Source organism: Gymnodraco acuticeps, unplaced genomic scaffold (genome assembly GCF_902827175.1).
Source record: "Gymnodraco acuticeps unplaced genomic scaffold, fGymAcu1.1, whole genome shotgun sequence".
Taxonomy (NCBI): Eukaryota; Metazoa; Chordata; class Actinopteri; order Perciformes; family Bathydraconidae; genus Gymnodraco; species Gymnodraco acuticeps.
The window spans coordinates 489061-501827 of NW_022990015.1; the positions used below are offsets into that span (position 1 = coordinate 489061).

The 12767-nt window shown below is 39.5% G+C and overlaps 1 protein-coding gene across 2 annotated transcripts; it reads right to left on the reverse strand.

The window, feature by feature from the left end:
- Positions 1-427: 427 nt before the first annotated feature.
- Positions 428-12705, reverse strand: asmtl (acetylserotonin O-methyltransferase-like). 2 transcript variants are annotated; one of them, XM_034213602.1, is made up of 15 exons: positions 12600-12705; positions 11594-11710; positions 5822-5953; positions 5683-5730; positions 5040-5104; positions 4884-4948; positions 4520-4628; positions 3621-3897; positions 3315-3542; positions 2603-2768; positions 2333-2511; positions 2101-2233; positions 1877-2017; positions 1637-1759; positions 428-1222 (listed from the first exon to the last, which is right to left on the reverse strand). In XM_034213602.1, the coding sequence occupies exons 2-15, from the start codon at positions 11684-11686 to the stop codon at positions 1017-1019; spliced, it is 1965 nt and encodes a 654-aa protein (XP_034069493.1). In that variant the 5' UTR covers positions 11687-11710; positions 12600-12705; the 3' UTR covers positions 428-1016. The 2 variants fall into 2 exon arrangements, with proteins under 2 accessions (XP_034069493.1, XP_034069495.1); XM_034213604.1 differs by lacking the exons at positions 11594-11710; positions 12600-12705 and adding an exon at positions 6733-6756.
- Between the last annotated feature and the right edge of the window lie 62 nt (positions 12706-12767).

Genomic DNA, 12767 nt, shown 5'->3' on the forward strand with positions numbered 1-12767 from the left:
ATCATTCTTTGCAAAAAAGGGCAATTAGGATCAAACAGACCAAATGTGGCAATAACGTACGCTGTGTTTAAATAGTGCATACAAGAGCAAGATGAATGCTGCACATGTACTTCAGAGAATGGTCTGACGTGACTCCATTGAAGAAGGCTGGGGTTGGTAATCACTGGAAATCTGCCTCCTATAAAGTTGATGTAAACATGAAGTCATGTCTACAGGGGAGACGCATAATCTGTACAAATGCCATCCTACTTAGGCATTAATGCTGCTTACATTTTTGTTATTTCTTCCGTGACTCTCATTGCCTCCATATTGCATCATCATAATATGACACTTCAGAGTTTTTAAGAGGCAGGATGAACTCTCCAGCCACAGCCGTCATCCAGCGGCCACAGTGTGAATGTTTTTGGAATGAGGAATCTACACAGAGTTTACAGAAAGATACTTTTATGTTTAGCTGTAAAAAGTACAAGCAACAATAAAAAGATAATACACATATAATCAACATAAATAATAAATGAACTACCCTTCATTATATACAATTATTCAAATTAAACCCTAATGAATAAGTACTTGTACTATTTAATAATTTAAACAATCTGAAAGTGGTTATCTTGCATTATGAATACTTTTCATTTTGGTGATTAGTTACATTTTCCTGATAATGCTTTGTATTATCTATTGTACTCCTACCTTTACAAAGGCTCTTATCATTTCTGAAAAACTAAACAAAGGCCTTCTGTCAATATCAAATCAATGAAAAACATGATCATTAGTGTGCATTATACAAATGCTAAATTTGAATCCCATAAAATCATCAAGGAAGTACATAGTAGAGTGAACAATTTGCATGTCCCCAAATCAGAGTTTACAGAGAGTCTGAGTACCGGTTATCTGTCCCTAAGGTCCAAAAAACAAACAATTTACGGACCTTAGAGCACAAGAAGATGATTTAATGATTTATAAAACATATCTCTGTTATGGTCCAATACCTAAATAATTCACTGATATTTGGTCTGTCACGCTTTGATGCAGAGCATAGCATCCAGGAGGTTTCCTGTATGTCTGACATGTGCCGTTATGAAGCCGTGGCTCTTCAAAAGCAGACTGTATTCGGTGGCGCTCCTCTGTTTCCCCTCGCTCATGCCGAGGGCCTGGAGCAGCCCACGACTAGGGCCCTTTCTGTCTTCATCCAGGAAGATCTCACTCAGCAGGAGCCCGCAGCCTGGCAGCATGGAGCAAGTGCATGATGTGTAAGTAGATGTACAACTTTATAAAAGTAGGTGGTTGTTTTGTAATCCCTGGCCCCCCTTGCATTAATTTGCTTTAGGAAAAGACTAAAGGTCAAGAAGGTAAACAAAAGTGGCGATAGTAAGTATTTTGGCTTGGCTATGAAATCGCCTGCCTTTTTGCTAAAAGTCACAACAACAACAGATTTGTTATCAGTTCAACACTGACGCTGCAGGTTATTGAAACCAAAGTGAACTGTAGCCGATCTTAGATATGATCTTATCAGAATGTGGGCGTCGTCCTGCTGTAAATTTCACATGAGATTTCCCATGACTGAGAATGTTATACTAATCATAAATAAAGTAATGTTATCAGTCAAGTATGGAGTAAAAAACTGTAAGAGTTTTACCTGGTGTGCATGCATCCGCGATTTTGCTCAGCAGAATATCCAATTTCTCATCGGAGCAGTCGTGGAGAATTCTTGCCAGGATGTACAAGTCTGCTTTCGGCAAATCATCTTTAAAGAAGTCTCCTGTTGATACAGAGGAGCCATAATACATAAGTTAGGACCACAGAGAGAGTGAGATTATAACTTTGATATTTGAGACCCACAGAACAAGTCAGAAAGTTTATTTGAATGATGACTGACCTGCTACAAATGACACCCTGTTGTCTGTGTGCAGAGGTTGGAAATGTTCCCTCAGCTGAACAACTGTTGGCAAGTCAAAAACTGTCACAGACAATCCAGGATGGGCTTTAGTGAACTCGTCAGCCATGGCCCCAGTGCATCCTGGAAAAAACAAAATTATGTTTTGTAAAGGAATGGTTTATTACTCAAAGACATCATTTTAAACCTTAAGTGTCTCTCCTTACCTCCAAGGTCGCAGGCAGTTCTAAAACTTGAGAGGTCAAAGGCTGTTGCTATAGCTTTCCCTGTAACTTTAGCAATGTTGTGCATGGCATTCATGAATCTCAGTTTGCTATCTTGGCTGCTGTGGAGAGTGTCCTTTAAATAGAAACAAATGACATAGTGGAACAACAAAAATAGAATCTGTAAAGTGTGTCTCTCCCCACATTTTATCCATCTGAACATAGAGATAATCACCTGGTCCTTGGATGTCTGGCTTAAAGCCTTGTCACGCTGGCTGACTCCCTCCAGTACGCCACTCTCAAGGTGGGAGAAAATAGGCCACACTGTGTCGTTATAATGCAGAATTTGGCTCCGCAGCGAAAAAGGAGCATCCGACAGCAAAAAGCGAGTGGACATATCCGTGTTCTCGTACACTGGAGTGGAGACACAATAAAACATGAGGCTTGTTTTAAGTTAAGTACTAATCGCTGTCTCTTTAAATAACCATCATCGTATCTGACTAACTTCTCTCTTTGCTCCTCAGCAGACCCAGAGACACACAGGCCTCCAGCAGGCATTCAGTGCCCTTCAGGGAGGCTTTGATCTCCTGGGCCACCTGTGCTGCCTCCAGCCCCCCTGGCCTGCTGTGCAGCACGTCAAACACACACATCTTGGATGCCGTAAACAGTGCCTGGATTTTTGGAAACGGAAGAATAGATACAGAAGCAAAGTGTGACTTTATTTTCTGAATCGGATTGTGAATTCAAGATTGTTTTATACTTGTAGATTGTGAAGACCATGAGAAACATCCAAATTGTTAAAAAAAATTATTAAAAAAGGAACCTTGTGAATACAAAAATGTCCTTATTTTTACACTTTTCTTTGGTTTTGATATATATATATATATATATATATATATTTTTTTTTTTTTTTTAATGTATTTGATATAAAAAAAATCAAGCACCTCTTATCCATTCAATCAACTTAATTTGTGTATCCTTATGTCTCCTAAGCAGACATCAAGGCTGTGGCTTAATACTATACATACATATATGAATGTTGTATTAACTACTTTATCTAACTCTCAGCAAGAGAGCAAATCAGAATTATTCTTTAAGTAGAGCTAAATGCTTCATTACATCCTCTATAAGTAAACACAACAATGACTTACATTAATATTTCAATATGAAAAATATCCTTTTATCAACATATGAATACCAGGTTTATTCCTAATTACCTTTGAGGCTCTAAATCCATCCAATAAATCACAGATTCGCTGCAGGTCTTCTTTTTTTGGTTCACCGTCCTCAGGCTCCATCACATTGAGCTCCTTTACCTGCCCTCTGCTGGTCATCAGTGGTAATGTTGTATTCGGAGAATCTTTGTCACCGGTATGTTTGGACAGGCTGTTGACCAACGTTTTGGAACTCTCATTCAATTCAGTTTCACTGCTTTTCCTCTTCACCTATAAAGGGGAGACTGTTACTTATACATAAAAGACAAAAGAGTTAGCAGGTTGTGCTTATAGGGCGAGAAAACTAACCTTATGCACAGGACTGGCTGACGGGCTGCTCTGGATGTGGTGTGTATGGTTGGCAGATGAAGGCTGAGTGAGATTCGAGGTAGCGTGATTGCCGTTGTGGCTCAGCCAGACTGTTGAACTTTCTTGGTCCGAGGAGGAAGTAGAGGAGTTGTAAATAAGGTCCAACTGCTTGCAGAAGTGGTTGAGGGGGAAACCCACAACATTGAGGAAGTCTCCATGAACGTACTCTACAAACATCCCACCGAGAGCCTGAATACCGTAGCCTCCAGCCTTGTCCCTGACACACACATAATCCAACATGTCATTATAAAGCAACATGAACACACAAAATGTACACCTACACAAATAGGTTGTTGTGAAATTACACTTCCTCAAGGATTCAAGGCTTTTATTGTCTTTTATGTACATAGCTAGTGTTGTTATGACAATTAAATTCTTAGGTCACAGGCTCCTCCAACAGTGCAACACAATAAAACAGATAATAGTGCAAGTAAATAAAATGAAATTGAATATAATAGAAATAGTGCAGAATAGTCTATATACAAGTAATTGGAATATTGATATATATAAGTTACAACCAGATGAATGTTATGGATGTTCTTTAAAAAGTTCAGTTCTTATTTTGCTTCTTCTTTAAATGCAGAACAAATCAAATAATATAACCTCATTGACCCAAGTACAGATTTTATTTTGTGCTGCTGACACATTGTCTGTTTCAAAGTTGGAAAGGCAAACACATCTGACAAAAAAAATCAATCATCAAAGTCCAAAAAGCAACAGGTTCATGAAGAACCCACTTAAATGACCTCCACTGAACAAATGATAGGTTACGTAAACACACCAAGATAAATCAATAGCTACTGTATTACACATGTGAAAGGTCAAATGGTCATACTCACATGGGTTCACCGCTATTGATGTACTCCCACAGCATATTTTCCGAAAGATCAGCAAACTTCACTTTTGTTTCTTCGTAGAAGTCAATCAACTGGTAGTCCACTTCTTCGTCTGGGGAGCAGGGAGGTTTTGAAATTATATGTGTCAAACACTGGAATCATTTGACCAGTAGGGCCCCCCCATATATATTATAATATCCTAGTATTAAATCCTACATTATAATTACTGTACTTTTATTCTCAAAAGACAAAGACACTAAAAATAGAAAATAAAAAAACTACCTGAAATGACTCGACTGTTTTAACCTTTTTGCATCATCAAATTTCGTCAGAAAACAAACTGAAAATAACCTTCAGTTGTACTTACTTTCTTTCTCATGGCAGAGGACAATCGCTACACCAGTGAAGACACTGTGCTCTTTACCACTCAATCTGACAGGGAGAATTAAAGAAAAGAGGAACTGTAAACAAGTACCAGCCGTTTCACATGTTAACTAGATATAATGATGTAAATGACACTCACCTCGAAAGCATTCTGTAAGCATCATCTTTGTCCACAGGTTTCTCCAGAATCATGCCATCTACAGTCTGTGGACATGAAAAACACAAGCAAATACATAATGTAAAATACCTGGTAAATCGTGGCCAAATTCTAACATGGATCGTAAGCTGCGTCTATAATGGGAATTTGTCATGGCCCCGGAAAAATGTGTTTTGAAAAAAGCATATAATATGGCATGGTTAAGCTACTTTGAAGATAAATAATTAAGGAATGCTATCGTATATATATACACAGTATATAAATAAATAATATATAAATAAAATCATGCTAATTTCAGGAAATGTTTGTTCTGGTCTATTCAATTGTTATTGTGTAATGAATGTTAAATCCCATGAAAATTATGAATATGCCCACAGACAATGTAAGTCTAATGTAAGCAGAGCAGGATAACTCACCTGTTTCAGCACACACTACTATATATACTGTTCATTATTTATTTAATCAGTCACCACACTTCAAATGCCATGTTTAAACACATATACAGGAAAATATTGGATACAGAAAAAAAACTGGCACCAATGCTGTTCTGAGGTCCAGCAAACACATACAACATGTATTGCACAGGGAAAGAAACAAAAGTAATGTAAAGCTTTCTTCCTCTTACCACAATAGTGTCCGCTCCGATTACGATGTCTGGAGTCTTCAGGTGTTTCTAGAGCAAAGTAATCGACACTAAGTTATCAAAATGTAATGAAATATAATGATAATAGATATACTGTCATACAAAAAGGAGTTGCTCTCACAAAGGGCATCCTGCGGGCCACCTCCAGGGCTTTCTGTCTGGCTGTCTCCACAGCATACTCATGAGGGGCTTTGAAAAGTCCCTTGTCAAGAGTTTCCTTGAACCAGGATGGAACCACCTGGAACCGTAAGCCCTAAAGTGTAGGAGAGGAGAAACAAAAACGATATATAATTATACTTTTGTATAGTCTTATTTATCTGTGCGACTACTTACAAAGATTAGCCTTTCTGTATACCCTGGCATATTATCAGAAATGTTATTAATATGCACTTTTCCTGTTAAAACTAAAACCTAAAAACCTAATGAGGATATATACAGGGTAAATATAAAACGGTTGTAAAACATATCAGTGTTCGCAGTAGGGGTGTAACGGTTCACAGAAGTCACGGTTCGGTTCGTACCTCGGTTAGGGGGTCACGGTTCGGTACGGGTTCGGTACAACAAGAAAAAGCAAAAAAAAAAGTCCCAAATGCATAATTCCAGGTTTGTTTTTTATTTATTTTGAACAGTAGTGCAAGTTTCAGTATAAAAATAAGGAACTCTAACATTTTGAATAATTAACTGTATTACACAGATAAAAACAAACAGTACCACACACACTCAGATGGCCAGATTATCTATAATGGCTGATGTCAAACAAAAAGGTTTCATCAAGCTGTAAAACTAAAAAGAATGTCTTGAAAATATTACAAAATAAATAATAAGAAATTGTTTCAAGAGCGCAAAGTCGTTGAAAAACATATGCCAAAAGCTTCCGTTATTTATTTCGGTCTCTCGGCTTTCATGTCTATTAGCTTCTTAAAAACAGCTGGGATCAGCTGTTGAACAGCTGCTGTCTTTTGCCGGGCTCCGGTGATTGGCAAATCTGGCTGATGCCTTCTGATATGATTTAGCATGTTTGGCGTGTGTTACCATTAGCATACCGCACCGCTGTCGAACAACGCCGACACACCGTCCTCGTCCGATCCACCACTCGCGCACTTCATCGTTATTGTAGTCCACAGGGAACCCGAAATGTTCCCACACAGCTGATTTAAAAGAAGCAGGTGGGTTCTAGCTCCTGTGTGTTATCTGAACTCGCAAAACTAACTATTCTTTTTCTGGTATTTTGGTCGTGTTGTTGTTGTTTCTTCTTGTTCTTCATTTGTTGTTTAAGGGCGGCTGGCAAACAGCTTTTAGGCGCAATACCGCCCCCTGGATTATAAATAGTGTAATGGATACTGCCCTGAATGACAGACTTTTTTCCCACTCGTAAAAAAAAGGTGTATTCGTCGCATGTGCCGAACCGTGACGGTACGGGACGAATACGGATACCGTTACACCCCTAGTTCGCAGTGTTTACCTTATAAAAGGCAATCAATGTACCATAAACACATATTCTTTAGGCTACATCAATGTATATAATGTGATGATCTGATGTTGGGCAATCCATCAGTCTAGTTATGAATAAAATACACATTCTCATTTTTATTTAGCCTAGTGTTTCTCAACCTTATGTTATGATTGCTTGCCTGATATACAGATTGGATCAAGAGAGTTTTAAAGATACACAAAGTTACTTTGATTCATACATGTTGCATACATTTTCATAATGGCTTGACAACCCAAGTGCAAAAAAGTGACAGACTGAAAAAAGGGAAACCTTGATCCAGTGCTACTCAATATGTAACAATTGCATGTGTTCATAAACAAAATGTGCAGGTATTGTGATATGTATATATATATATATATATATATATATATATATACATATACACACATACATACATATATCCAATCCAACTTTATTTATATAGCACTTTAAAACCTTCAGACCAAAGTGCTTATTGCGGCAGTAATCTTAAACAAAGTGCCGCGAGGGACTAAACAAGAGAAAAAACACTGTGGACGTGCATTTGACCTTTTATTTCCAAATCAAAAGGTGCAATATTCCATATCCATATACGTATGTATGCGTGCGTGCGGTCAACAAAAAGTGTCCTTCTCTAGCTCACTCCCCCATCTATTACCAAGTGTGCAGGTAAAAGCAACCGGATATAAGCACAAACGTCACCACACAAATTCAATGACACGCCCACCACCTATAGTGACTCAAAAACATGTATAGTAACAAACACAGAAATGGCTTCATATGTTATTTTCAGCCACCAATTGTGCAAGTTCTCCCACTTAAAAAGATGAGAGGCCTGTCATTTTCATCCTAGGTATACCTCAACTATAAGAGACAGAATGAGAAGAAAAAAATAAATCCAGAAAATCACATTGTCTGATTTTTAAAGAATTTATTTGCAAATTATGGTGGAAAATAAGTATTTGGTCAATAACAAAAGTTCATCTCAATACTTTGTTATATACCCTTTGTTGGCAATGACAGAGGTCAAACGTTTTCTGTAAGTCTTCACAAGGTTTTCACACACTGTTGCTGGTATTTTGGCCCATTCCTCCATGCAGATCTCCTCTAGAGCAGTGATGTTTTGGGGCTGTCACTGGGCAACACAGACTTTAAACTCCCTCCAAAGATTTTCTATGGGGTTGAGATCTGGAGACTGGCTAGGCCACTCCAGGACCTTGAAATGCTTCTTACGAAGCCACTCCTTCGTTGCCCGGGCGGTGTGTTTGGGATCATTGTCATGCTGAAAGACCCAGCCACGTTTCATCTTCAATGCCCTTGTTGATGGAAGGAGGTTGTCACTCAAAATCTCACGATACATGGCCCCATTCATTCTTTCCTTTACACGGATCAGTCGTCCTGGTCCCTTTGCAGAAAAACAGCCCCAAAGCATGATGTTTCCACCTCCATGTTTCACAGTAGGCATGGTGTTCTTTGGATGCAACTCAGCATTCTTTCTCCTCCAAACACATCTAGTTGAGTTTTTACCAAAAAGTTCTATTTTGGTTTCATCTGACCATATGACATTCTCCCAATCCTCTTCTGGATCATCTAAATGCTCTCTAGCAAACTTCAGACGGGCCTGGACATGTACTGGCTTAAGCAGGGGGACACGTCTGGCACTGCAGGATTTGAGTCCCTGGCGGCGTAGTGTGTTACTGATGGCAGCCTTTGTTACTTTGGTCCCAGCTCTCTGCAGGTCATTGACTAGGTCCCCCCGTGTGGTTCTGGGATTTTTGCTCACCGTTCTTGTGATCATTTTGACCCCACGGGGTGAGATCTTGCGTGGAGCCCCAGATCGAGGGAGATTATCAGTGGTCTTGTATGTCTTCCATTTTCTAATAATTGCTCCCACAGTTGATTTCTTCACACCAAGCTGCTTACCTATTGCAGATTCAGTCTTCCCAGCCTGGTGCAGGTCTACAATTTTGTTTCTGGTGTCCTTTGACAGCTCTTTGGTCTTGGCCATAGTGGAGTTTGGAGTGTGACTGTTTGAGGTTGTGGACAGGTGTCTTTTATACTGATAACGAGTTCAAACAGGTGCCATTAATACAGTTAACGAGTGGAGGACAGAGGAGGCTCTTAAAGAAGAAGTTACAGGTCTGTGAGAGCCAGAAATCTTGTTTGTTTGTAGGTGACCAAATACTTATTTTACCGAGGAATTTACCAATTAATTCATTAAAAATCCTACAATGTGATTTCCTGGATTCTTTCCCCCCATTCTGTCTCTCATAGTTGAAGTGTACCTAGGATGGAAATTACAGGCCTCTCATCTTTTTAAGTGGGAGAACTTGCACAATTGGTGGCTGACTAAATACTTTTTTGCCCCACTGTATATATATACACACCAGTGACGTGCGGGAGGTTCGTGGCTGGTGAGGCACGGACTCTTTCAGAGTCAGATTTACAAATATCATATTTTGACCATAATCGAAATATTCGGTTATTTTCAAAAGCTTTTTTAGTCTGATGCTTCGATTCATTTTAAACAGACCGTTCAACAAAAGGATACCCAAAATCTAAATATTGGATTGTTCTTTCTTAGTAAGATCCCATTTTCATTACAATTGGGGTCTTACCTTGACTTGAAGATGAAGTCCATGCTATTCTTCTGGGCAACAATCTCTATTACTTTTTTGTAAAAGTCCTCCTTATCTTCCTCTAGTTTCAAAAGTCTAGTTTGTTGTTTGCGTCTACCGTCTCTGCGTAGAATAACAGTAGCAACAAGAACCTGTGGGCTCACTTGCGCCCCCTTCAGTGCGGCAGAGGTTATGGCTGCCTCCCCTGGTGCTTTTTTCATTGCCGTTGTATGATGAGACCAGCGAGCCTAAATATCATATATACGTGAAATAAGTTATTTAGAGACCATGGATGGCGGGGATACAAATAATAAAGGGATCTACAAACATTACATTGGTGACATACAGTGAGATGGTGCAGGCATGCGCTTAGGGCCCGCTCCAGCCAGTTTCTGTGGGGTGACGCATTCTGAGGTGAGGTCAAGAGCTCATCTGTGCCTCACCTTACCCCACAGTAACTGGCTTGAGCACGCTCACAAAATAAGTGCCCGCGTTAAATTAGTGCCCGCGCTCCAGCCAGTTACTGTGGGCTTACGAGAGGCAGAGCTCGTCCCTGCCTCACTCCTCATCGCTACCCGTAGTTGTAGCGGAGCTCGGCAAATTTGCTGATTTTGACTATAAAAAGCAATTGGAATCATACATAAATCACATTTACAACACAGATCAGTGGAGACATTTTATTATTATTACTATTTAGTTTTTCTTTAGTTGTTTTTCCGTTACATTGGAGTATGACAGGTGAGGCTCTGCCTCCCCTGCCTCCCCTGACTGCACGTCGCTGATACACACATATATATATATACTAGGGCTGTCAGTCGATTAAAATATTTAATCGCGATTAATCGCATGATTGTCCATAGTTAATCGCGATTAATCGCAAATTAATCGCACATTTTTTATCTGTTCTAAATGTACCTTAGAGGAATATTTTTCAAGTTTGTAATACTCTTATCAACATATGAGTGGACAAATATGCTTTATGCTAATGTTTATTATAATTTAAACAATGACAAATATTCTCATGAATATTAAACACAACAACCTCTGAACATTACAAATATTCGCCTCAATTCAACCTGGAACCTCTCTCATTCAATAATACAATACAAATGGGGTGTGTGTGTGTGTGTGTGTGTGTGTGTGTGTGTGTGTGTGTGTGTGTGTGTGTGTGTGTGTGTGTGTGTTTGTGTGATAGATCGTTGGAGCTATGTGCAACTTAAGGCATATGCTCGAACGGGAGCTGCCTGGACGCTGCAATCATGTTGCGCGCACTATCCGTGTTGAGTGTGCTGACTTTTCGTACAATGTCCCACTGTCTGGCTTCCTGCATAAAGTCAAGTGCTCGGCGCAGTTGTGGCGAAATGTCGCTCCTCTGTTTTCATTTAAACAGCTCCATATCCGTTAGCGCAGCTAGCTAGCACCAGATGCTAACAACACAATGCACGTAAGGTCTCTCTCTCGCTCGCTCGGGCCACATATACACACACCCTCCCGGTCCTCCCAACAGCCAGTCGGTGCCTGCCGGTGAGCGTGGAAGTGTGGTCTGCCACAAGCGGGCGGCAGGAGCGGGGCTGTCAGCATCAGCTTGTAGATGGTATTTTAAACTCCATGCGCTCTGAAACTACGGGGCGGCCGAGGACAAAAAATACACATGCGTTAAATCGCGTTAAAATAATTAGTGGCGTTAATTTTTTTGTTGCGTTAACGCGTTATTAACACGTTAACTTGACAGCCCTAATATATACACACATATATATATATATATCAATATAATTCCTATAAGTTTAACCAGGATGCAACCTACCGCATTGTTGAGAATCTCCAGTCTCCTAGGAGAAGCACTGGCCAGAACAACAAGTTTACCAGAAAGCTTGGAAATGACAGGGTTCAGCACCATGGTGACCTTTTCGTCTCACCGCTCCTGGAGTGATGAACAGAGTTAAACATTACAGAGGTGGCCTAGTTTATGTGATTGACTCAGCAAAGGAGTAGTCAGATGACCTGAACTGCCTAGTAATGCACTATCAGCAGGACCAGTCAATATATAGCTGAGTGATTCATTGACTTAATTATCTATCAATCAACATGACAATCAATTATGATGAGAAATGATTTACTGAAGTAACTAGTTAAGATAAATACAAAACATTCACTGGTCAAATGATCTAAAATGTGAGAGTTTGCTGCTTTTAATCATTTTAAAATTACATTATTTTGGTTTTAAGGAAAACAAGCACATTCCTTCGTGCTCTGGGATATTATAATGGTTATTTTAGTTTTGTGTTTTTAAGGTAATCGTTCGTTTTTAGCACAATTCCCATGCATACTGCAGAGAATTAAGTACTGCATTAAAAAATACAATGAGCAGAGCTGCTGTAAAGAACTGTAAATGCACTTACTGTAACTACACAGGGTTATTTAATGCATAAACTATGCATTAAACTACTGCTGCACAAAGATTGCTATTTAGACAAAGTTCAACCTTTCCCAAACAACTGTGCCTCATGCAACAGTGTTTCACGTCACTTTACACACATAATTACTACTTCTCTGAACACAGACACTTCACGTTAAACAAGTAACTTTGAATAAGAACCTTACATGTGTTAACATACGACATGCATAGTTAAAACTTAACACTTAATGTGTTAACTTGTGTTAGCTAGCAGCTAGTACGTTGTTGTCCCTGGGACGTTTGGTGAGTAAGTTCACCACCCATAAAGTGAATTTGTTGAGTAAATAAACAAATGTTATAATACGTTTCATTGTCTGGGAGAAACATTACAGTAGATGTGCAGCAAAACTCTTACCTTGTCCTGTCTGTAGACAGAGAGTGATAGCTGCTTGCTACGACCAGCAACGTCACCGCGCATGCGTGATCACGTTTCATAAGGTGGGCGGATCCACCATTCCCACAGCTTCAAAGCATGGATGTATAAAGTTTAAATAAACAGAGCCTTACTATGACTACTTGTTCA

What these genes read in the sequence shown, in the direction of transcription:
- asmtl (XM_034213602.1), bottom strand. Translation starts at nt 11,686, where the DNA reads ATGGTGCTGAACCCTGTCATTTCCAAGCTTTCTGGTAAACTTGTTGTT. An exon ending in CCTCTGCCATGAGAAAGAAA is followed by an intron (nt 4,629 to 4,883) that starts GTAAGTACAACT and finishes CCTGCTCCCCAG; the next exon opens with ACGAAGAAGTGGACTACCAG. An exon ending in AACTGCCTGCGACCTTGGAG is followed by an intron (nt 2,018 to 2,100) that starts GTAAGGAGAGAC and finishes TGTTTTTTCCAG; the next exon opens with GATGCACTGGGGCCATGGCT.